Here is a 24,415-nt window from a genome sequence, read left to right as displayed (position 1 = left end):
GTGTCGGATGTTAATAATTAAATCAACTGTCTTGGAGAATTTAAAATGAAATGATGTCCAAACGTTCATTATTTTCGTTTTTTTTTTTGGCTTTAAAGCTTCTAGCTTATGTAAATAAAAATATGTTCTCATTATTTTTGCAAATCTAGAAAAAAAAGCTTTAAAAAAACTAAATTTATTGTAGGTACGTAGGTAGTAACCTACTAGACACTGGTCGTTTTTTTGTTTTTTACTTTTAAAATTTTCAACTACATACAATTTTACTAAAAAACTATTTGGAATACACAAAGTTTAAACATCTCGAGTATAAAGCTAGATTTACAACAAACCGCGATGATGAAATCTCTAAAGTTCTCCTTAGATATTTTCTTTTAAAGTCTGTGCCAACTTTTCACATGTAAGGTAATTTCATTGCTACTTTATGATTGTGAATAAAAAATATTATTTTCGGAAAGGTTAGATATCCGTTTTAATATGTACTACCTACCTACATTGTTGCGAAAGTAATAATCTAACAAAAAATGTATAAATATGAAAAAGTAACAATGTAATAATATTTTAGAATGAACAATATGGTATTGCCCATAAGTAAATTACAAGTTTCCAATAAAATTGCAATAAATCTCAAGCAGTTTTAAAGTCTTCCAAAATTTGAATTAACACATTTTTAAATAATTAGGAGCGTTATTTCAGTTTCCGGTACTTTTTTATACTGTTTACTGTTATAAAAGTAGTAAATACTTCGCAGATGTCCCAAAGAAGAAACTGAGGCTTTTCGAAAAGTACCACTTAGTTTTTTGATGCTAAAATAAAAAAAACAAGTCGTAGGTATAGGCATAAAGTAAATATTGAAAATGATAACATTTCATTTGTTAACAAAGAAAAAAATGATAACATTTCATTTGTTAACAAAGAAAAGACTGATGAGGGCTCATACTGGTTACAATGACAAATATATAGCAGTGATATTTAAAAAAATAAAAGATTTTCTTTGAAAGTATAAGTTACAGAAAAAAGGTGAGAAAGAGGAAGAAACTTAAAAGCTAACGAAAAAGAAAACAATTCTGGTAAAACCAATATTTTATTCAAACATCACTATTTAATACATAGTTATACGTATGGATAACACAAAAAATACAGCGTGAAAAGAATTCCTTGAATGAGACTTTTCGCCGCATCAACGTGTTATAATTATTTTTTTAAATAATAACTTAATAGTAGAATATACTTTAGGTTTGAGACCACGATAAAAAACTTGTTAACATTCAGAACGTATCATTAAAAACATCTTATTGCAAGTTTTAACAGTAATCAAATGTGCAAAAATTTATTATATTGTCTCTTCCATGCGCTTGCGGCGCCGCCTGGACTTGAAAAAATATAAACATATAACTATCTGATCTGAAAGACTTATCACAATAATGATATTTACACAGACAGCTCGATCAGTGGCGCTGACCCTCGCTAAATCAAGAGAGCACATTATCTTAACTTTATACATTATCTATATCTTACTTAATAAAATCACACGTAATTTTGTTGTTGATTCTGATTGGTTGTGCAAATGAGCAATAGCGCCTGCGTGTTTAACACAAATGACATGTTCAGTCGCCAGGTGGCGTTTGTTCAACACGCAGTTTACGAAATTTGAATGATTAAGTGATGGTTTTCCGATTGATAGGCACCAGTTTGTGTGGAGGGCGAGGGATGCGACGCGAGTTGGGATCAGTCATCTTCCTTCTTCTCTGGCTTGAGATCTACCATTGCGTGCAGCTCCTCTGGACTATACCTAAAACCGATACGGCCACTAACGACTTTCTCTCTTTTTACCAGTCATCGCCAACTCACCCTAACAAGGTCTGTAAGTCGCAGACGAAGCGATAGACGTAACGCTTCCCGGCAGTCTTGTGGATAATGTTTTTGTCGTAGTAGTATCGAAGACCACGCGACAGCTTCTCGTAATTCATCTTCGGCTTGTTCTTGCGAATGCCCCAGCGTCGCGCCACTTCGTCAGGATCTGTTAGTTTAAATTCCCAGCCGTCGCCGGTCCAGGATATAAACGTTTGGCAGGATTTGTCCGTTAGGAGTTCGAGTAGGAATTGCCATAACTGGATAGGACCCGAACCTAAAACAAAAAACACAAATATTAATTAGGTACTTTAGAACTACTTCATTAATTCAATAAAGAAAAAATATGAGAAAAACATAATCTTTAACACAAACCATTCAAACGCTATTAATTTGCTGAGTGTAAAATGCAACAAACTAATAATTGTATTTTAGAAAAATAACGTCTTTAATTTAGTTATTTAATCGAAAAAAAATTTTTTTAAGCAAATTCACAATAGTTGTAGAAGTTCGTGATAAATAAAGTTTCAGTTAAGAAAAAAATTGTTGAGGTTGTTCAGTATTTTCTTTCTTTGGACCATTAATTATGTAAAATTTTGATTCAAAGAGCGCACATAAAATAAAGAAGTTATTGAATCAATTTGCATTTTTTACTTTACAGAAAAATTTCTCCAGTGTAAATTGAGACACGTGTATGTACTTACTCCTCAGTCTTTGTTCCAAATAGTAAAATTGCTTTTCGAGTTAACTTTTTTTTTGTTATGTATGTAAAAAAGCGTGTTTTTACCTGTGAAGCAGGGACCTCCCGGCGCCCCACTATTGGGATATCCCGTGATCATCCCATTTTGGAGCATAGGTTTGGTATCTGGTCCCAGTGGATTGATAGGATCCCTCCCTTGCATCCCGGCCGATAAAAACGCGGGATGCGTGTGCGCATGCGCTATGGAACCGAGATCGTGATTGTGGGTCCATTGGTCTGGAGCGCCATTGTTAGCACTGGGAACGGTCTGGAAAGGGGTACCGTCGTAGGGAGAACCATATGTGTCGCCGTAACCATCGGTATACCTTCCCGTACCTATTCCAAAAAATAAATTTGAAACATTTGCAGCAAATACTAGTTATTTATGTAACAAGGGGATAAATAACAATTTTAATCTCAAGAATATAGGTAATGCCTCAAGCGACCGAAGAGGGCCGAAAGTATTTTCATTTTAGAAGAATTAATAATGTTGTTTATTCCAAAAATGCATAGAAAACTTCTCCCAATAGACTAAATTTATAAACATAAGAAATTGATAAGTTTGTCAAATAATAAAAATCGATATCAAGGAGTTTGATTATGTTAAAAACACTCAAAAGATTCAATTCCAGTTTATATTTACAGTTTTTAAGAGTAATAATCGGTATTTCACATATTTTATTCCCAAGAAAATAATGTACCAGATCATTAGTCAAAAACGAGGGATTGAAGCGTTACTTTATTCCCTGTCGAGAGGGAATAATATTATTGATCGTTATCATCGTTATTCTTATCATTTACATATTTTCATGCACAAGCAAGTACGCTTATCGACATTTCATTAGGCAAGGATGGTCTATTGTTCCAAACTGGGTTCTCTATTTATGGAGGGCCATTACTTGAACCTTGAATTTAAATTACAGTCGCGAAGGTCATTAACACCGTACCGTCTAGATTATTTCTAGAATCGGGGGCGATTTTGCTCTGAATATGCAACAAGTGAAGGTCGTGAGAACTCGATGAAAAGCCCAGCCGCCTACGATTTCGAGTTGTAGACGAATACTAATGACTGCGTGGAGACGTCTTTGGTACCCACCTCTGGCGTAGTTTTTGACGTAAGAGTGCGGGTGATACTTGGACTCGATGAGGTTGTTGGCAGCGTAGAATTCGGGCGAACTTTCTAAGTATTGGGGTTGGTGGCCGGCCTCCAAAGCTTGGTATTCGTGTTCTTCGGGCGAATAATGTGACGTTTGGAAGAGGTGAGATTGATCTTCGCTGTTCATCGATTGTAGGTTGTCCATTCCGCTGCCGAAATTTCCAGACTCGTTCGGCGAACATGAACTCTTGAAACCTTAAAAAAACACACAAAATCAAAATAGAGAAAAAATACTTATTAAACGGTATTCCAAATGTTAGAATTGACCATTAAATTATAATATACAGGTGCGCCAGAACTCGTGCCCCATAGAAAAATGCCATATAAAGTAAGATTCCAGGAACATGAAAAAAATGTTAAAAAATGTTATCTATAAAAATTTAGTAGTTATGAAAGTTTAATCTTTGCACTTTGACTCTATTTATTTCTGTTGGAAAAATAATTTTCCGATTTTTTTTTGCTACAGGCTATTATAAGAGGAAACAAGGAAGCTCTATCCTAAATTGTAACTCTGTTCAATGTTATTTGTCGCTTTTACTGGCAAAATTTCGGTACCTTTACTAAATAATTGTAAAAAAAACATATCAAAATCATCAGTATCATTAAAAAAATGTTAAATGTCAGAAAATAAATGTCAAACTTTTTTGACAGATAGAATTTTTTAAACATTTTCTCCATGTACCTGGTATCTTATTTTACTTACAAATTTTCTCTGGGGCGCGAGTTCTGGAGCACCTGTATATTAAGTACATATGGCGTGATTCAAAAGGACCATAGGTACAATCACTCGTGTTCTTTTTAAAATCATCAAATTACTCTCAAAACTTTCCTAGGTAGATAAGTTCAACTGATGAAAGTCTTCACAAATGCAACTTTATATTAATTTTTTATTCATTATGGACAGTAATTTTGTCTTATTGTAGGAGATGTCAGAACATGTCAGAATATATTCAGAATTTTTAAATATTCATATTTTGAAAACCACACAGCCTAGAAAAAATATAAAAGCAAATCTGAGCTTCTATTAACGTTTTATACCACCATCTAAGAGAATGTACAACTCTTTTAAATCGTGTATTACAAAAAAAATATTTTGAGTCGGCAGTGTAGTAGCCCTGCTTATATCTTTTTTTTTAGTAAGTACAAGTTTAAATGCAAATTTTTATCTTATAGGTGAAAATTATATTACATAGGTATATAGGTAAACCTTTACAACAATTTAAAATTGATCAAAGAACTTATGAACATATTTAACCTTTATTACATTGATAAATAATAAAAAAATATGTCTATTAGGTATCCCACAATTTATTATTCACAGTTGTTGATAACCTAATTCTAATTTTAAACCGTTTCTATTAACACTAACTTTTTCTCAGCAGTTACAAATAAAAAGAACACATTTCCTAAGCTTGAAGTCAGCCTTTTCCTTAATTCTGGTATTGACTGCTAAGATTATTAAAAAAATAATAATAAATAAAAATACATAGATACCTATTTCTGCATCTTGAAAGTTATTTTTTTTTAAACTAAAACTCAATAAAAAAAATTGAAAATAAATTCTATCCCAATTCTTCCACATAAGTTGTCAAAAAATATTTGGTGCCTACTACGTAATACCTACCCACATATTACATTATGTATTAAAAATTTTATTTTTAAATAAGTTATGTGTATGTACAGTTACGGAATTAAAATTTCGGGCAGTATTGTAATTTTCATAATGTAAACTCTAAAACAACCTTTACATTAATAACCTCATTTTTTACTCTTGTCATGGCTATGTCAATTTGACTTACATATTTACTTTCAAAAATAGTGATTTGTGGCATTACAACGGGTAGGCAGCAGATCAAAGCAATGATTTAATTACACTTAGTTCACTGACAGAAAAGTTTAATTGTCAAATGTCAGGCATGATGACAGTAAAAGGTATTTTACGGTGAACTTCTTGAAGTGGCAGAAAAATACTGCCCGAAATTTTAATTCCGCAACAGATGTACATATAATTTCATGTTTATTTGTATAGTTTGGAACTTCTGGCTTAAATGAATAAAGAAATCAAAAGAAAACCACTTTGTTGAATCAACTTACCATCCTTTAGATGGTGGTAGGCAGGACTTCTTTGTATGTGCAGGAACCCCGAGGGAGGTCCCGGCGGTGGCGGTGAGCCTTCCTCCCGGATCTCGTCGGCGGGGGGACACGCCGGACTCCTCAATTGACCGTACCCACCTGCAACGCACAATCGAATTAGCTGAATCGCAGCCAAATGCGACAATAGAACAATGCAAATAAAGCGATCGCGGAGGCTGAGGTTGGCAAGATGACCGTGCGGTCGGATTGGCTTGCGATGATCCGCCTCTCGTCGAGAGTGGCTAACTGGGAGGCTGACCACGCCCTCCATCTCCCGTTGGTCCATATCACCGATCCCAGCCTTCTGCATATCGAAATGTGATTTATGAACCAATTGACTTTATTCGCCGATCAGTGGCTTGTACCGGAAGACTCTTATGGGCGATTGGATCTCTGGTTAAGATCGCTCATGGGTTGGGTTATCGAGGATGTCCGGTGTTAACACGAAACTGTTATTGAATATTAATTATAGATCGTGCAACAAATACTCATCTTAATGACTGTGATAGATAGTGAATAAATTTATTTTGTTTGAAGGATGTATCCTTCTTCCTCTTGATGTTAGAAGACGTGATCAAGAGCGTTGACAGTTTGTGGTGCGAATGTGAGCATCCGTAGCACTTTTGTTTGCTTGTTTTATTAAAACGAGAGGTTATGAGGCTAAATAGATTTTATAGGTTCGATTCGAGTCGCCATTGTATGATAATATACTCGTACTTAGTTGTGACGTTGATGCAATGTTTTCTGAGCATAATAAATGGATCCCAAATTGTCGATGATTGTATTGTAACAATGGAAACAGTTGTTACTTTTTTGTTAAATTGTCTTAACAGCAAGTTACGGTTCGTTTTATATGAATAATAATGCATGATAGAAGTAATGAGCAAAATGGTGAGTTATACTAATGCTACGCGACCAATCAGTGATGATGCTGATGGAAAATAACTACTTATTTAGCATCAACGTGATCAATGTTAGTAACATTTTTTGAAAACGGGCACATATTGTAACAAAAAATATATTTTCGAAATATTAAGTTATTGGAGAAGAAAAACTCTTTGATAACAAATGAATAACAAAAGTTTATGTAAAGATTAAAAAATCTCATTCCTCAGCTATATCTATTTTATCTAACGCACAAAATTTTTTAGCAAAAAAAAGAGTAAATATTTAGATAGACATCTTCATTATTGCCAAACCGATATTTGAAACATACAGGATGATTCAATTAAGATGTCAGACCTGACTGTTTTACACGTGAACTTTAACGGTCCTACCAGTAGTAAATGACTGAATACTTATACGTTTATCTACTATGTATCTGCTAAGTACTAGGTATATAATTTTCAATTGCGAGCTACCGTTTAAAAGCCATCAAGTTAGTTGTTTTAGACGAATCACCTTGTACTATATTTATATCAACCTATTTGACATGAAGTCTAAGATAAAAAAAGAAACATTTTCTATTGAAGTATTTGTCAAAATACTTCATAATAACCAATCGCGATTGAGCTATGGCGAAACGCAGTCTGAATATTGAATAAACACATCAACTTATCTTTATTATAGGTACAGGGTAGGTATTCCGTTTTTATTGCTACAAATTTAAACAGGTGATAGAATAATTAATTGTAAGCCAAATTTTCCTATGAACATGTATGAAAAATGCTATGTAAGTGAGCTATATCCCATGAAAGGGGTGTGTTTTGTAATGAGTTCTTTAGAATATTATTTTCAAATTAGATAAAAATTACAATATTTAGTATAACTAATAACTTTAACACACCTAAACAAATCCAAAGATCAAATGTCGAAATTTGTAATCAGGCGTCCAAAACTCGAGGAATATAAAAACTGTTTTTTCGCCAAAGCGTTCTTACTTTTACCATGACATTTCCCAATGTTGTATATTTCTAGTCATCCTTCATTCTAGTTAAATCAATATACACTTTCAAAAATCCTAACACAAATTTCGTTATGTTTTCATTGCAAAGCATCCTGATTAATTTGTTCATTTACTTTGTAATTATAACGTTGCTCTTTACTCTCGATCTGAATACGTTGGGGATAAAATAGTGATAAAAAAGTGATACTTTATGCGGTGAAGCGGAACATTTATTTTGCCGAACGCAGCGAGGCAAATAATTCAGCTGAGCTTCATAAACTCACTTTTATTCTAAATAACATAATATACTATTTAAATACACTTGTGACGTTATTTTACAACTTAAACAATTTTTGTATTTTCTGACAGAACGCGCTTAAGCAGGTAGTTGACAAGAAATTGGTTTCCTATTCTTGAATACCTATGTGATAAAATATAGGTAAACATGTGCATGTTTTTTTTTGCAAAAATTGTTTAACACATGCTACGTAATTTTTTAAGGATTTTTTTTAACCTTTGCAAAACACTGAAAGTGTTTACTTGTTTTGTATTATTTGTGTAGGTACTCAGTGAATTACATTTTGTTTACAATTTATCAAACAATAATAAAAAAAAATATTTGAAAAATTTTATAAAACAATTTCAGTGAATAATTTTTTTGTTTCATAGACACCAACGCTTATAAAAACATAAAAAAAACTGAAAAAAAGTATCGCAATGGGATCAAATGAGCTACGCCGGGTATGTCAATGCTAATTAGCAAATCGATTATCGTAAGTTTAAAGAGGTACCTACAAACCAATAATTTACGATCTCACGCTAAGTAAATAATTATCTACACTTGGATACTTTAACGGAGTAGATAGCAGTAACTTTAAAATTTTCTAATAAAAGGTTATCAACATAAATAAAACACTACACCCTATAAATTGCTCCAGTTTGATCACTTGTGCGTGATTAATCATCAGCAGTTGCTCCTCCCTTCTACAACTCTTAAGTTCTACTGTTTTCCGCTTTCTTCCTAATTATTAACCTCAGTTTGCATTAATCTTAGAGTGCGGTACCTAAATACCTTTGCCTGTTCCATTACTCTATAAAAAATACAATATTTATTTGTTTATAGTGTAGTGAGCTACACTCTGTATATAATTAGAAAAATATAATTTCTACACGCTCTAAAATTAGCATAAACACTACCTACTTCATCTCAAATTAACATTTATCTTACTAACTCGTATTTAAGTCTTCAATTCTACTAATTCTATCTTGGTTTCGGTATTACTTTTTCACGTAAAAAGTGTTTTGGACAAAGTCACAAAACAAAACTTGATCAAAATTCCATGATTTTACTCGTAAAAAAAATTTTTTTTTCAAATTTACATTAATAGTCTCGCTCTCATTTCAATGAAAAAACAGCAACTGTTAATTAACACTAAAATCATATTAATAATCTGTTAAAAAAATTGAATTGAAAAGTAAAAATATTTTGTAATGTTGTTAACACACACTTTTTTGTTTCCTTTTTTACATCAGGATGCTTCTCTCCCGCGGAATCATCGTCCCGAATGTACCTTAGATACTTATCACATTCCCGCGGAATCATCTCCCCACCTTACTTACCACATTTATTATTCGTTTTAGTCAAGGTACAACGAAACCAGTATAATAAAAATGAACTAAATTAAGCAACAAAAGAGGTAATTTCTCCCCGTACCATGTGTCGCATTACAAGTCTAATTAGCAATATCATCGATTGTAAGAAGCCTAATAAAACAAGCCTTAACGAGTACATTACGCACGTAATTAATAAAACCTCAACGAGTGCCTCCGAACCGGAATAATAAAGCGAAATGTAACCAATGTAATTCAATAAAACGCTGGGAATAACCACAAATTGATTGTAGCATAAAACCTAAACAAGAAACCACCAAACCGGTACCGGCAAGCCGAAAATAAAGCCGATCGAGATAATTCCGTAACCCATTCATCACCTTTATGGGCTACATTAGAAAAACATATGTAACACATTTGTGTACATCAGTTTTTTGCACAAGAATTTAAAATTTTATAAAGAAAGCTGTCTTCTTTGTTGCTGTAATATTGTGACATTTTACAATTTTATATTAAGTACCTATACAATAATTAGGGTTTTCTATTTCGAGATTTCGATGTAAAAGTGCAACTAAAAGTAAAATTACAACCAAAACGTTTTTCAGAGCGTGGAGCAGCCGCCAACCTTGGCCCATATCCGACTCCGAATCGTCCACTTCGCTGTCATGCACTTCCGGCAAAAGCTCGCAGAATGCGCCGTCGAGAAAAATCGCGTCTATAATACATCAGTGAGCATTCCAGAGCAGCTCGTTTAATCAGCGTGCAAGTGTTTCGCTCGAGAATTCTTCGCATTTTCTATTGGCTAATTGGTCGATAAACCCGCCGATGCTACATCCATCTATAGCTTGGGTCTTTTTAATCGTTTTCGCGAGGTTTTACTGTTAAATTAATTTGCTTATGCAAATCAGTCGCAAGGCATGCAATGAATATAGATCGAGTTATAGATCATCGTTTGGCTTGTGCCGATTAATTTCAAATGATGTGGTGTTCAAGAACGGCCGTGTTCAAGCCGCCGCTTGACAGGGGAGATGTTGGTTGGTAGTGGCGAGGCCGATCTTGCAACTTTTCAGTTAAAAATATAAACTGGTGTGTGAGACAGGTGCTAGTTTAACAGAACCACCTGCTTGGTCAACAACTTGTGTTTTACAGAGAGAGTCAGAGAGATAGGATCGAGCGGGACGTTTGCTCTATAATAGTGGCGCGAGGAATGTCAAAGTTTCAACAGTTTCAGCTGTAATTGTAAAAATTCGGATCAATTTATTTGATGAAAACTATTAAAAGATGGAATAATAAATGTTCATTGGAAAATAAGCAGGTTTATGGCAACTAAATTAGCACATCCTGGTGATGGTGCAGTTAAAACAACAATTTTCTATATTTTTCTATTTTAAAACTAAATATCAACACATTTTAACAATGAAAGATGTACACAAAATGGAAATTTGAGGCATTAGTTTATGACCGATAAGTTTCTTCATTGTGACAGTGAACTTTAGGTAATTAAATTTATGTTAAACAATGTAATAAAAGGCTATTAAATTGTGAGTTATTGTTGAATGTTTTCAGAAAACAAAGAAACTTTCAGAAATGGCAAGAATGCAAATTATTTTACATTTTATGCTCATCCAATTGTTTAATTCTAGTTGAAACGTAAAATATACCATGTAAGGCTAAGACCTAAAAACTTGAGTTCTTCTAATATTAAAAAAAAACACTTTTGAAAACTGTAGCATATTTCTTAAATTGACGACTTTCGACTATACAAAATTTGGTTTTGATTAAACAAACGAGTAACATGAATACCTATATAAATATGAGCACATACAGGCTGTACCAGAGAAAAATTTCAAGTAAGATAAGATACCAGGAACAAGGAAAAAATTCTGTCAAAAAATTTTGACATTTGACATTTTCTTATGTCTATTTAATGATACTGATGATCTTTGTATAATTATTTAGTAAAGGTACAACAATTTTTGCCAATAGCCTGTAGCAAAAATACTTGGAAAATGATTTTTCCAACAAAAATTAATAGTCAAAGTGCAAAATTTAAACCCTCATAACGTCAAAATGTTTATAGATAGAATTTTTTTAACATTTTTTCCATGTTCCTGATTGGTGTTCCTTACCTCATGGCATTTTTCTCTGAGGCGCGAGTTCTGGCGCACCCTGTATTTTAATTAATTTTGATAAATATTCTGTTTCAAATGTTTAATGGTACTGAAATGCAAAAACACGAATGTAGCAAATTGTCCAGGAGTTTTCAAAATATCTAAAATTTGACTAAAATTATTTGTATTCTAATTATTTATTTGCAAAATTAATAGCGTGTATGACATCTTAATTACATACTAATTACAAAATTACATGTTTACAATTTTTTACTTATTTACTTTTATAATATTCATATAAATATGTATGTATCAAAATAAATCAACCATCCAAAATTAAGATAATTAAAATGTAATTTTATAATGAGATTGAATTTTGGTATAATTCCATAAAATACCAGGTATAGGTCCTATAGTACAATAGGTAGGTATACCTATTTGATGTACCTACTGCGTGAACCTATTTAATATAATTACAATTATTCGTTCTGCTCATCTATATTCTTCATTCAATTAAATCCTTAACGTCGGCTACAAAATAGATCATCGGATCGTAAAATCATAATTTGATTTATGTCTTATCGTTGCATCCCTCATAGTCTGTTAAGACACATACCGGGTGTCCCAGGCAGGCTTGGATATAGGAAATTAGTTTTTATTTTTTTTTAGCTGCAGGAGTAACAGAAATCAAAATCTGATTGAAGGAGCTTGTATTGCTCGAAAAGGGTTATTTTATCGATATTTTTGTCGATTCTCCAATTAACTCCGAAAACAGCTCTCGAAAAAACGAAATTTGAATTTGCCGGGTTAGCGTTACTAAGAAACAAACTATCAAGTCGTAGCAAGGGCTTTAGTTGACAAATTCTCTTTTGGCAATAATGTCTTGATAGTTCGTTTCTTAGTAACGCTAACCCGTCAAATTCAAATTTTGATTTTTCGAGGGCCGTTTTCAACCAAATGGAGTTAATTGGAAAATCGACAATAATGTAGATAAGACAGCCCTTTTCGAGCAATACAAGCTCTTCAATCAGATTTTGATTTCTGTTACTCCTGCGACCGGAAAAAAAACACAATTTCCCATGTTAATTTCCTATATCCAAGCCTGCCTGGGACACCCGGTATATCCTAAATATCTTACTGATGTTTATGATTAGCAACAAACGAACAAGTTTCCAATGATGGTATGATTATTAGATCATTTAATCACTTACAGGTGGCTCTTTAATCTGAAACCGGGGGACACCCGGTATATCCTAAATATCTTACTGATGTTTATGATTAGCAACAAACGAACAAGTTTCCAATGATGGTATGATTATTAGATCATTTAATCACTTACAGGTGGCTCTTTAATCTGAAACCCCCATATAATACAAATATCTTAATTATTACAACATAATTTATTATTATCCACATGACTTTTTACGTTATATTACATTTATCATTTGATAATTATAAAGAAATAAAAATAAATTCTATTTTCTTCCATAAATTTTTAAAACCTTAACAAAATTGTTATCTGACAAGGTAACAATACGTTGCATTCTTTTATTTCTGAGGCAGGCTCGTAATGCAATATCTTTACCACAAAAAACACAAATGAATATAATATCATTAATTCAAAAGTAAACTGCAAAAATTAAATCATATTTTTAAACTGAGGTAAAATTGGGTACAAAACTCAAGCTGAGATAAATATTTCTTTTAGTGTTTTCAGTTAAAGAAAAAAAATTAAAATTTGAACCCATTAAAATTGAGTGGAACATTATGCATAAAATGGAAAATTATCTTAATAGTTGGTCGTCAAAACAAAGTCACAAAATAGAATAAAAAGAATTTCAGGTTTATTAAATTATACCTATTAATTGTCATATTATTATATCTGTAGTAATCCTTGTTATATTTTAATCATAATTTACAAAAAAACAAAAGGTTTTTTCTCTCTACTTCCGGTTAGGCCGGAAACAAACTCATACCTACTTCTTATCGGAAATGAAAGCCTAGCAAAACGTTTAACCGCACAAAGATGCCCATCGAAGCAACAAGTTAGTGCATCCCGCATTGCCCGAAATCATTCAAACCTGCAATTATTCGCTCTATGTTTCTTCCAGACCCACAAACCGCGCCACTCATCCAGTAAGCCCCCTCACAACCCCAACAAAGGCAAGAACCGCGACTCAATTTATCCGAAATAATTCGGTTGGGGGCACGCGTCGTCTGCAACAGGTGTTGGGAGCAGAAGGCATACGTGAAGTCAGCTGCGGTCCGAGTACTCCGCAGATGCCACCGTCAAGCCGAAAATTCGTTGCCGTCTCCTGGAGCTCGTTTTACCTTGCGGAATGACCGTGCAGGTGGTGTGTCCTGTGGCGTTGATGTCCAGGTCGGTGTATGTCTGAGGGCAATCTCCGTAGAAGGGCTCACTGCTGGGACTGACTAGATCTAACACTTGCAGCACCATCGTGCCCTTGGGCGTCTCCGTGGTTTCGCTCCGACGATTACGTCACTACCGGCTAAACGCGACTAGCTTTTCTGAACAACGACAACGGACTGAGGTGCTCCCTCCCCAACGCTCCTGCACTGGAACCAAGCTCCCCCCTCTACACTACACGAGCTTTCAGCGGACGAAAATTCAGGAAATGTGATAAGCGCGCACCGTGCAAGAAAAACTACAAACTCCAAGCAAATTCAATCACTTGACTTATGGACGAGAGAAGCTTTTAAAGTTGGCGACAAATAAAATTACGAGATGCGATCATGACTGCGATTGTTTGTAGATAACTTTGTTAGCGGTTTAAAGTAAGACAATTCTATTAGTTGGGAGAGGGTAGGTACTGAAAAAATTAGAGGAAAGGGAGGTTGCATTTTAGTTGAAAAATCAAAACACTACCTAGAAGAAATATACATTTTTGTTATATATATATTTTGTTAAAATTAGACAATAATAGAGATAGAAACAGAGACGATGTATTTTTAATTCAATACTAAACTCCCAACCGGAAATTGAACATACGTTTTGTTTGATTGAAGATAAAGTTGGGTATATAGAAAAATCACAAATTCTTAGAAAATTACTTATTTCCGTGTTATCACTGTTGTTTGACTGATAATATTCGCAGTGAATAGCAAAATAAAAAAATTATACCCAAATATACTTGTCATTATGATACTTTTGTTCAAATTTAGATATATGAATTTATGTAGTTCCAATAATTAAGCATTCACAGCAAATAAGTTAACAAAATAATATCGCCACTTTAGCAATATATTGAAGACGAGATCAAACAACATCTTTTCAAACAACTAAACATAAAATTCAGTGTGCACATTAACATTTCAATTTTAATTTCAATGATAAACCATAAAGCCGCAAACATTTTTATCGTTTTGTTTTCCGCATTGAGTTGGTTTGTTGGGAAAAACACAATTTTCAATCCCGATTCCGGATAAAAATTTGTAACTGCAATTATAAAAATTGTTGATTATTTAATATTTTTATGTGATTTCGGATTAGTGAAGATTTATTATTTATTTCTTTTTAATATAAATTGTAGTGATTGTAGAAATAGCGAATTTTTATGTTTCTCAGTTTCTCACACTAGGTAGTCGTACATGGGAGTACTTTCATCATGCGTTGTAATAAATATAAAAATGCAATTTAAAACATGATTTAATTTTTTTTAATTTAAAATATGTACCAGTTTGCAGTTTCAAAACAAAGGTCTAAGTAAAAATCTACTTACATTGATATAACTATAAAACTAAATAAAAATAAAACTAAACAAAAAATCATTTGTTCATACAATATTATTTCATCGTAATCAGTGGAATCATTATATTAGCTTAATAGCTTATAATATGTTAAGAGTGACAGATATCAGAAGTTCCGGCGGATTTGCACGTAATTTAATTACTAACTAAATGCTGAATTCTTAATAATTATTTAATTGCACACTCAAATATAGCAAAATGTCATCTCTTCTGTTTTAATTTCATTTAGGTTCTAATTGCTTTATTGCCGTTTCTAGAACTTAAACATTCAAATTTTCTAAGCGACGGTTATCAAAATCAAAATGCACGGTCAAAGTGACAAAATTAACAAATTTTCCTGAATCATGAGCAATATCGGCACCACATTTGTAAAGTAAATTCCTTATCAAAAATTCATATTGCTTCCATTGTTTGATTAAGAGAAAAAAATCTTAAAACGCGGGATGAAACATTACTTGCTGTTAAGAAAATTATTTACAAAAAAAACATTCCCACAACAGAATGAAATCACTTCTATGAATTTTCTCAGATTTACGAGTAAGCACTTTCTCATTCCAAAAAATATCAGTGAATGGCATTTTGCTTGTAATAAAACTTATTAATTCAAGCTTTTGCTAAACGCTGAATGGAAATACAAATAATTATCATTTCTCAGTAATGCAAAACTTAATCTTTGTTTTTGCTTGTAGTAAAATGTAATTAAACTTTTGCTAAACCCTGAATGGAACTGGAGATAATATTATTTCTCAGTGTTAATCTTTAACTTCTGCTCAGCACCCTGGGGCGTTAATGAACTTTCTTATTTCGCAGATTACCTAAATCGACATTTTTCTTTGTCCCATGGTTAATTTGATTGACTAAAACTTTGTTAGGGGAACTTAGGTCGACATAAAAAAAACGTGGACTCTGTTTTTAGAAATATTTATATTGTTTTCTCATAACGTTGGAATTTGGTCGAGATTTCTTATTCTTGCAATGAGATTCCCACGCGACCCGCCCCCGTAATGAATGGCAGTTTGAGACAAAAGTCCGAAGTAAAAAGCGCAAGGCCACGCAGCTTCCCTCTACTGTGCAAGATGCAATACTGCATACAACCTCGTCAAATGTGCAGCAAATACGCTATAAATGTGATTTCCTTACCGTTTTCAATAGCGCCTATCAGACCTACAGGCTGAAAACGTATTGTACGACTTCCGGTGGCGGAAGAGAAGGAAACCCGACACCGTGACACGTGATTTGCCTACCTTCGCCGAAAAAATTGCTTTGAATTATCGGCTCGCGCTTGATATCGACCGATCCGAGCATAGATGTAAAATTAATGCGACATGACACTTGGAATATTTAAATTACTCCACATAAATAGTTAATTTTGTCGGGAAAAACACAACAATAAAAATCGCAGTACTGCGAGCGGTTAATGGACGACGAAGTGATTTCCTGCAGGACAGGAAACAGATAGAGATAACATCTTGAATTGTTGATCAAAATATCTGTAAATAATTAATTAATGGGCATAACGGGGCAAGCAGACTTCTAATGTGACGATTCTAATTATCACCTGACGGATGCTTTGATTCTGTTATTGACAAAAAATCTCTGCTGGCGCCATATTGAAAATTTTCGACATGTGACTCACGAAATTGCGTAACAAAACGTTAAATAATTAAATAAGATAGCTTGTTTGGATGGACTGCTATTACCTGAAACTTAACGAAGGACGAAATTGTGATGATTCACTCTGATAGAATAAACAATAAAACGAATTAATAAAAATATATTTTAATTTATGTCAAATGTAAGTTCAATCAAATTCGAAGAGAGTAAGAACCAAAACCTAATTCCGTACTGTATGTAATAAATACCCTATTCAAATGTTAACCGCCTGTATAAAATGCAGTAAAGCTCCATCCTGTTTAAACCATTGTGTGTGATCTGATAAATTACAATCTTTTAGATTCAAAACTTTACACATTTGCACCTGCCTTGCATTTATTTAAATCATTCCAAATTAGATTTATTTTATTTTCAAATTATTTTTGTTTTTAATAACAAACAAAACGTTCCAGCCTTTCAAAAAAGTTAACTTATCTTAATCTGTGTAACATGAAAGATAAATGTAACTCTTGCAGCAAAATAACCTTTTGCCTGTATTCAATAATGCATAATGAAAAATAAATGTAAAATTATAGGTATTAAAAAAATTAAAAAAATTGAGTAATGACTTCTAATTTCAGTCGTTCAAATCAAACACTTTTATTCGACTAAAGCGTAAGTACCTATGTAACGTCAAAAAACAAGTACTTTTTCCATATAACGATATCGTGAAAGCAAGAAATGTCAATTATTTAATTATTTTTAATACAATGTTGTTATGTCATTTAAAATCAGATGAAAAATACAAGCTCTTAACTAAAATTTATAGCAGATTTACTAAAATTTCATTAAAAATTTTCTGTAAAACCTATTGCAAAATACACTATAGTCTCAAAACTAAGTAGTACAATCTCTAAAGTTAAAATTTCAAGTCAATAAATAAAATCTATCTCTTCCTAGATAAATTATTCTGTTAAAAAATTCATTCGGAGAAAAATATCGTTGATTAAAATACGATTTATAAAATAAGGCCATTTATCTAGAACACGTGTCCGCAAATCATAAACTAGGTTATAAATGACCTGTCCAAAAAATTAGTCATACTGCTAGCACATTTATCAGAAAAAATAAATAAAAATGTATCTAGAACTGTACAAAGCATAAATCATGGAAGGAGGAGCTCAACGCCCATATTTTCGCCTTTAACAATCCTTGCCAGCATGTTTATAATCCTGATTTTATTGGCTGTGGCTCGGTTAAGTGAATGAAATCTAAAAAAGCGTTGGCTCCATGCCCAGATTTTGCATAAACCGTTTCAATCCAGCAACTTGTCCACGTCATTAAAACGGCACCTTTATCATCCCCAATCAAGTCTCCTCTTGAAACCACCCATTTCCGCTCCATCACGTAAGCCAATACAAAGTCCATAAACAGCGCATTCCTTCACTCCACGTGCTGGTAAGAGGAGAGTGTGTGTGCTACCCCGCGTCTTCACAATGGAAACCATAGCGAGTTCGGCCCCCCATGCCAAAAGAGAGGAAGTGGCCCGAGTGGTGTTGGATGACGAGGGGTATCTTCGAACACGTGCGCCTCGTTGGACAACTGTCTTCTACCCCGATTCAAAAGGGAAGGGTTCTTTCGAGTTTATCAAGAAACTAGTACGAAATTCGGTCTTGAGGGCCCTACATCAACGATTTTTATGGGGACGCGACAAGATTTACAGCAGATAATTGGCCCAGAGGGTCGTTAATACAATAATTGCCCTTGTCTAGGAGCAGACACTGAAGCGCAACACTTCAGCAAACCAAGGAAGGAACATCTGCAGATTGTCTCTCAGAAATGTCTCCCTTATGACATTTTTTAGCACAAATTAATTTATATTTTCTTCAAAATTTATAGAAAGACAAATAAATTGATAAATTTACATTTCTCATTAAGTCATTACACATATTTTATTATTAGTTACAAAACTTATAATTTATAATAGAAAATTATATAAAAAAATTAGTTCTTATTTACAACAACCACGGAACGAGCCATTCCTTCTGTGGTGACTTTACAACACCATTATTTAACTTTAGGTAGTGATAAAATAAATAAAAAAACGTCCCAGAAAATAAAACAAAAGCTGTGATAATGTTCAAAAATCCTTGTAATAGTGCTACATTCATATTTTGCCTCACAATCTTTGCCAACATGTTGACATTTCCTGTTTTATTGGTTTTACAAGTATTTGGCTGTTTGCCCATTTTGCACGTGCAAAAAGCATTAACAATGACATTTCTTCTATTTCTACTGAATTTTCTCTCTCCGAGCCTTTTATCAGTATTTGTGATAGAATTTTTTCGAGATTTCTCTAGTCGAGATTTTGAGTGGATAATGGTTTTGGGTGAGGGTAGCAGTCACGCCGTCGCTGCTAATTGGCGTTATTTGTTTCAATTAGTGTTAGTTGGACTAAATGCCTCTATTGAATTAATGTTTTATTTTACAAGACAAATTATGATAGGCCTATCGTCGCTTTTGTGTACTAAACAGTGTTTAACACGAGTGTCAAAAGATGATAATGGATTATCGACTGAGTCTTATCTTTCTGTTTTAGTAGTTGTCGAAGAGATAAACACTTGTTGATACACCAGTGCAGATTGCGAACGCGACTGAGAGTGAAAAAACAAAATGGAACTTATTCAGTGCTGCAAAACCGCTATCAAACGCGGTCACTTCTTGATTAAAAGTTGACGTTAATTGTTCGACCACATCATCAGTATTTTTATCGCGAAAGGCTTTGTTTCCGGTCTCTTTTCCCAGATTTTTTTGACGCATTTGTGTATTCTTATCGGGCGATATACAAACATTTCGTGTTCACATGTAAACAGACGGAGCTTGAAAGTAAACGCTGCTGAAACCCCACGACGAGGACAAGTATTTTACAGCAGGAAAAGAAAAGGTCAGGAAGGTGTGGGTTCAACTTTTACGAAAAATATCTTTTCTAAGAATTTAAGTTACTATAAACCGTAATTAAATAAATGACGTATATATTATATGTATGTTTGTATGTATGTTTGTACGTATGAATTGCTATTACCTGAAAAAGCCGAAAGGGCGATGATTCATCAAAAAAGTTTCACATTTTTTGTAAAAAAATAAAAAAATACCATACTGACATTCAAACAAACAATTGAATCAAATTGAAATTCAAATGTAAAATTTAATATTTTGTTAATTGGATTCGATTAAGTTTTCTGTTAAAAAAAAATTATTAAAGCATCATAACACTATGTATTCATAATGAAACTGTTTCTATGTATGCAATACAAATGAATCATCTTCATTTTGTCCTTCATTACAACACAAGTCATAACAATTAACGTTTGTTGAATTCATTTTTTTAACCCGAAGGAAAATATATGTGAAAAACGTATCTTGTTGCTTTGCTCAAAAATATATCCACAATATTATGTAAAAGAAATGAAAACAATTTTTGTAGTAGTTTGGTTGATTAGGAAATGCTTTTACAACGTGTAAAAAGTACGACCACATTATTTGGCTAGGTTATTTTGCCTCCAATATCATTCATAATAATTTAGTAATATAGGGACTGAAAAGATTATTATTCAGAAAAACGACATTAATATGTCGCACTAATATGAACATACGATTAAATACATGGCAATGTTGTGGACACACCTTAATTTTCCATAATTTTTAATAATGATTTCAACATTAACAATTTTGATATATGAAAATGTTATTGTAATGGTACGATACAGGATGATCCAAAATTAATTCCTATAGGTACATATCGTTATAAATTTTTTAAGTTGTTGAAAAATCTACCCCCAAAAACATAATAATTATTATTTAAGATGAAACAATTACCTACTGTTTGTTATTAATGTTACTTGTTAATCAATTTAAAAATACATGTTTATAAATCAAGCATTAGAAAACCCTTACACAATGTCCGTAATATCGTCAATAAAAATTCTTTAAAAGTTAAATGTTGAAATAAGGCAAATTTAAGTCAGTCATAAGTAATATAGAAACCGTAAATTCTCCCACAAAATTAGAAAATGCTATATTTAGTCGAAAGTAATGTGAAAAAATCCTCTGTTTGGCGGTCGATTTGAATAAACAAATTGATATTAATGCGATGGGTGGTAAAAGCAAACATCCTGTTGTCAGTATAAAAAATTAATTAATTCACGGTCATCGCAGGACAAATGAGCGACTGGTTAATAATAAACCAATAACCGTTTAATTAGTTGTAAGTCGAGTTTTGAAAAGGAAGCGACAATCCAATTTCCTTTTTATCTCATGGGAGCTTTTTTGCTTATGCACACAGGATATCAATCGAGAAATATAAATTCAGTGTCGGAGCGATTAATGAATAAACCTGTCCACTTTACAACAGTTCCCGTAAGATTCCGGTCGTTTCGCAACGTGGGCGACACATCCCGGAAAGTCCGGTTAAATCGTTAGTATCGCCGGAAAACCTCGCACAACAGGAAAAACCTCTAACAAAATTTTTACCTCTGAACACCACTGCCATGCTGAAGCACCATGGGGCTAGCACACCCACGAAACTACTAGATCGGCGTCTTGAATGGAGAGCAGTGGCGGCATTGTTGGTAGCGAACCATGTCCGAAAGAACATGATGTGCAATACCCGCCTTATCTGACTTTCACTATCAGACCCATCCTCTGAGTCTATGAAATAGATTACGAAGAGTCCGGTCTGTTGATTTTCGCTTGTGTGTTTTAGTAATGGTTTCTTCATGCGTTTGCAGATAAGAAACGCGACCTCGGACCCACCCTCTAACACAACGCGAAATCTCGTTTTAATAACTGATGAGTATCGTCCATGTGTTATTAGCTTGCGCAATTAAAAAAAGAACAGCGGTCACGCTGGTGGATCCGAAAGTTTTGCTCTTGCCTAATCCAGGTTAATACGGCTAAAAGTGTGTGATTGTCGACTTTTGCGATTTATTAATAATTTCGTACTCGGCATCCTTTGTTACGTCGCATTTTTTCGAAAAAAATGGGTCTCGACAGAGACACACTCGTTACGAACTGCTGAACACTAAAATTAGAACCGTGTACTTTTGCTCATTTGAAATTGTAATCGGGGATTTACATAAAAAAGTGATTCATTACAAAATGTGTTCTTTCCCACTAACTAGCAAATGTACCAATTATGGGTCACCAAGAAGGGACCATTGCAAAAAATAACGTTGCTATTAGAAAGAGACCAAAAAGATTACTACCATTTGTTCCATCATGAGTAACATACTTAATAGCTCAATCTAACATCAAAATGGATCTACGTATTTTTTCAAGGCCTTGTCATACAAGTATAACCTTTATAGACAAACAGTATGAAGACAAATTTTTATGGGTGGATAAACACAAACAATTATTCCATTAAATACCGAAGTACTGTTACAGCAAATAAATGCAAAATCTTGACTCATTCAGCAACAATTTTGAAATAAAAGTCACATATTGTTTCACAAAACTATGAGTACATAAGTGACGGTTCTTGTAATATAAATACAAATAAGTTATAAACAACTTATTCTAGTTTTATTAGTCTTTTTCAGTTTTATTTAGTTTTTGCGATTTAAGCAAGAAATGTTTTTATGGTTTTAGATATCCTATTAAAATAGATTATTATCTCAGTCAAGTATCAGTCCTTGCCTAAAGTTATTATAATGAGATCTTTAATTTATTTCAACTTTACTTTCGTAAATTAAATAAAATTGTTCAACAGATTGAACATATTTCTGTAAAAAATAATAAATACGGACTGAACTTTAATTTTTTCAGTTAACTTTGTTGCATTTTGCTTAAAGCACTCAACCACGACGTATACATTCTAACTAAACATTATCTCAAAAATAAGAGGACTTATTATTGTACCCGTAATAATTTTATTGTATTATGTAGCATTATGTTCATTTTATACTCATATTTCTGCTTTTTTTGTGCATTAATAAATCTTTTGTTTATACGAACAGTGTCTACGAGTTATTGACCTTTGGTTGTTGAAATAATACCTATTCGTTATATACAAAAAAATATGTATTGATTAAGAAAATAAAGATGTGAGAGGACTTACCGTCGTGGAGGAAGTTGTTGTTGGTGGGAGCAGTTGAGGTGGGCGTACTGTTGCTCGCCGGAGTGATCGTGATCGGTTTCCGGTCCTCTCCCGGAAGGATCGATCCCTGATAATCCAAAAAATTCAACTCTGGAACGCACATCGGGCTGTAAATGTTCCCTTGGACAACATTGTTCGTCAATGAGCGTTCTTTCTCCACATCTGCACGAAAAATCATCTCTAATTGGCAACAATTCAACTAAAAACCTACATTAGAATCAAATTACGTTATCTTCGCCTTGATCGACCGATACGACGTCAATCAAATTAATGGAAATTACAATATTCGTTTTCTGAACCAAATTACACGTTAAATCCCATAAAAAGATTTTTTCCTGGCGTGCGTCTTCTACACGGTGGTTGATTCGAGTAATTGACTATCATTTGCCGGTATTACTGGTGACACAATGACGTACCTTTTTGCAACAACTCCAAGTGCTCCCAGAGGATGTCGCCGACGAACGCTGGAGCGCGAGCGGCAAACGCGTCTTTGCCCATGGCGCAGATGTCTTTGCCCTTCATCCGGAACTGATGCAAAGGGATGCATTCGAGGGAGAATTCTTTCGCGGCCCATTGCAGCCAGTGGGCCACGTGGTTCTCTGTCCATTGACGCGGATCTGGAAAAATTGAAAACAATAAAAAAGAATCCAATAAGCAATTTAAAAAATGGCTCAAAGATTATTATTTTAAAAAACAACAAAATTTGTAAAGTTGAGTCAAATTTTAACGAAAAAAAAGTCAAATATAAAAATTATCAATATAACAAATTTAAACAACTTGTACTCGTAAGAGATAATTTCTGCATAAACACAATGCAGTAGGTAAATAAAATATTCCTAAAAATCATTTTTTTGTAATTACAAGCTCTTATTAAAAAAAACGTAGGACACAAACGCAATGGTAAAAATTTTTGTACGCAATTTTTGCTACTTGATTAATTATTACTTGAACACAAGTCAACTAAATTCCATCAAAAAAAAGAAATTTAGCTATTACTTAAGAAAAAAACTTTTTAATGATATATCTACAGAATGAGTAGTAACTTATATACATAACTTAAGGAATGAAAGGTTATGATCAATAGAAATTAAAAAATAAATAAAAAAAAATTAAATAATCACCCATAAGTTAATAGGTATGTTAGCTAGTGAAGCACACATCAACTGTATACTTTAGTTTATTATACATGCAAAATTTAGGAAGTCCAAAAAAGTTTGTGCATTTTCAGTATACAAGGAAATGGATACAATTTACAAAAAAACATGCATGTAGTCAAAAAAATGTTTTCTCGACACTTGATCTTCGTAATACTCTGCGAGATAAAAACCGCCTAAAGAAAAATGTGTAAGTTCTACGTTAATGAGCACAATAAGCAAATAATTCTAATTATAAATTACTATTAGCATACACTAAT

General features: G+C 33.1%; 1 protein-coding gene across 5 annotated transcripts in view; it reads right to left on the bottom strand.

Moving 5' to 3' along the window:
- Window positions 1-1,065: 1,065 nt before the first annotated feature.
- LOC123010486 (protein c-ets-1-A) overlaps window positions 1,066-24,415 on the bottom strand; it is a 95,396-nt gene continuing 72,046 nt past the window's right edge. For 4 of the 5 annotated variants that reach the window (XM_044407405.1, XM_044407404.1, XM_044407407.1 and 1 more), the window contains 7 exons: window positions 23,418-23,618; window positions 22,963-23,163; window positions 5,838-5,975; window positions 3,684-3,938; window positions 2,636-2,923; window positions 1,849-2,125; window positions 1,066-1,807 (listed from right to left, as the gene is read on the bottom strand). In XM_044407405.1, coding sequence (XP_044263340.1) covers window positions 1,726-1,807; window positions 1,849-2,125; window positions 2,636-2,923; window positions 3,684-3,938; window positions 5,838-5,975; window positions 22,963-23,163; window positions 23,418-23,618 — 1,442 coding nt within the window. In that variant the 3' untranslated portion in view covers window positions 1,066-1,725. The remainder of the gene's footprint in view (window positions 1,808-1,848; window positions 2,126-2,635; window positions 2,924-3,683; window positions 3,939-5,837; window positions 5,976-22,962; window positions 23,164-23,417; window positions 23,619-24,415) is intronic. The other variant, XM_044407406.1, reaches the window with a different exon arrangement.

This window comes from Tribolium madens, unplaced genomic scaffold (genome assembly GCF_015345945.1).
Source record: "Tribolium madens isolate multiple individuals breed KSU strain unplaced genomic scaffold, Tmad_KSU_1.1 Scaffold_91;HRSCAF=231;Tcas5.2_LG7, whole genome shotgun sequence".
Lineage (NCBI taxonomy): Eukaryota > Metazoa > Arthropoda > Insecta > Coleoptera > Tenebrionidae > Tribolium > Tribolium madens.
This window is presented reverse-complemented; position numbering and strand designations above follow the sequence as displayed.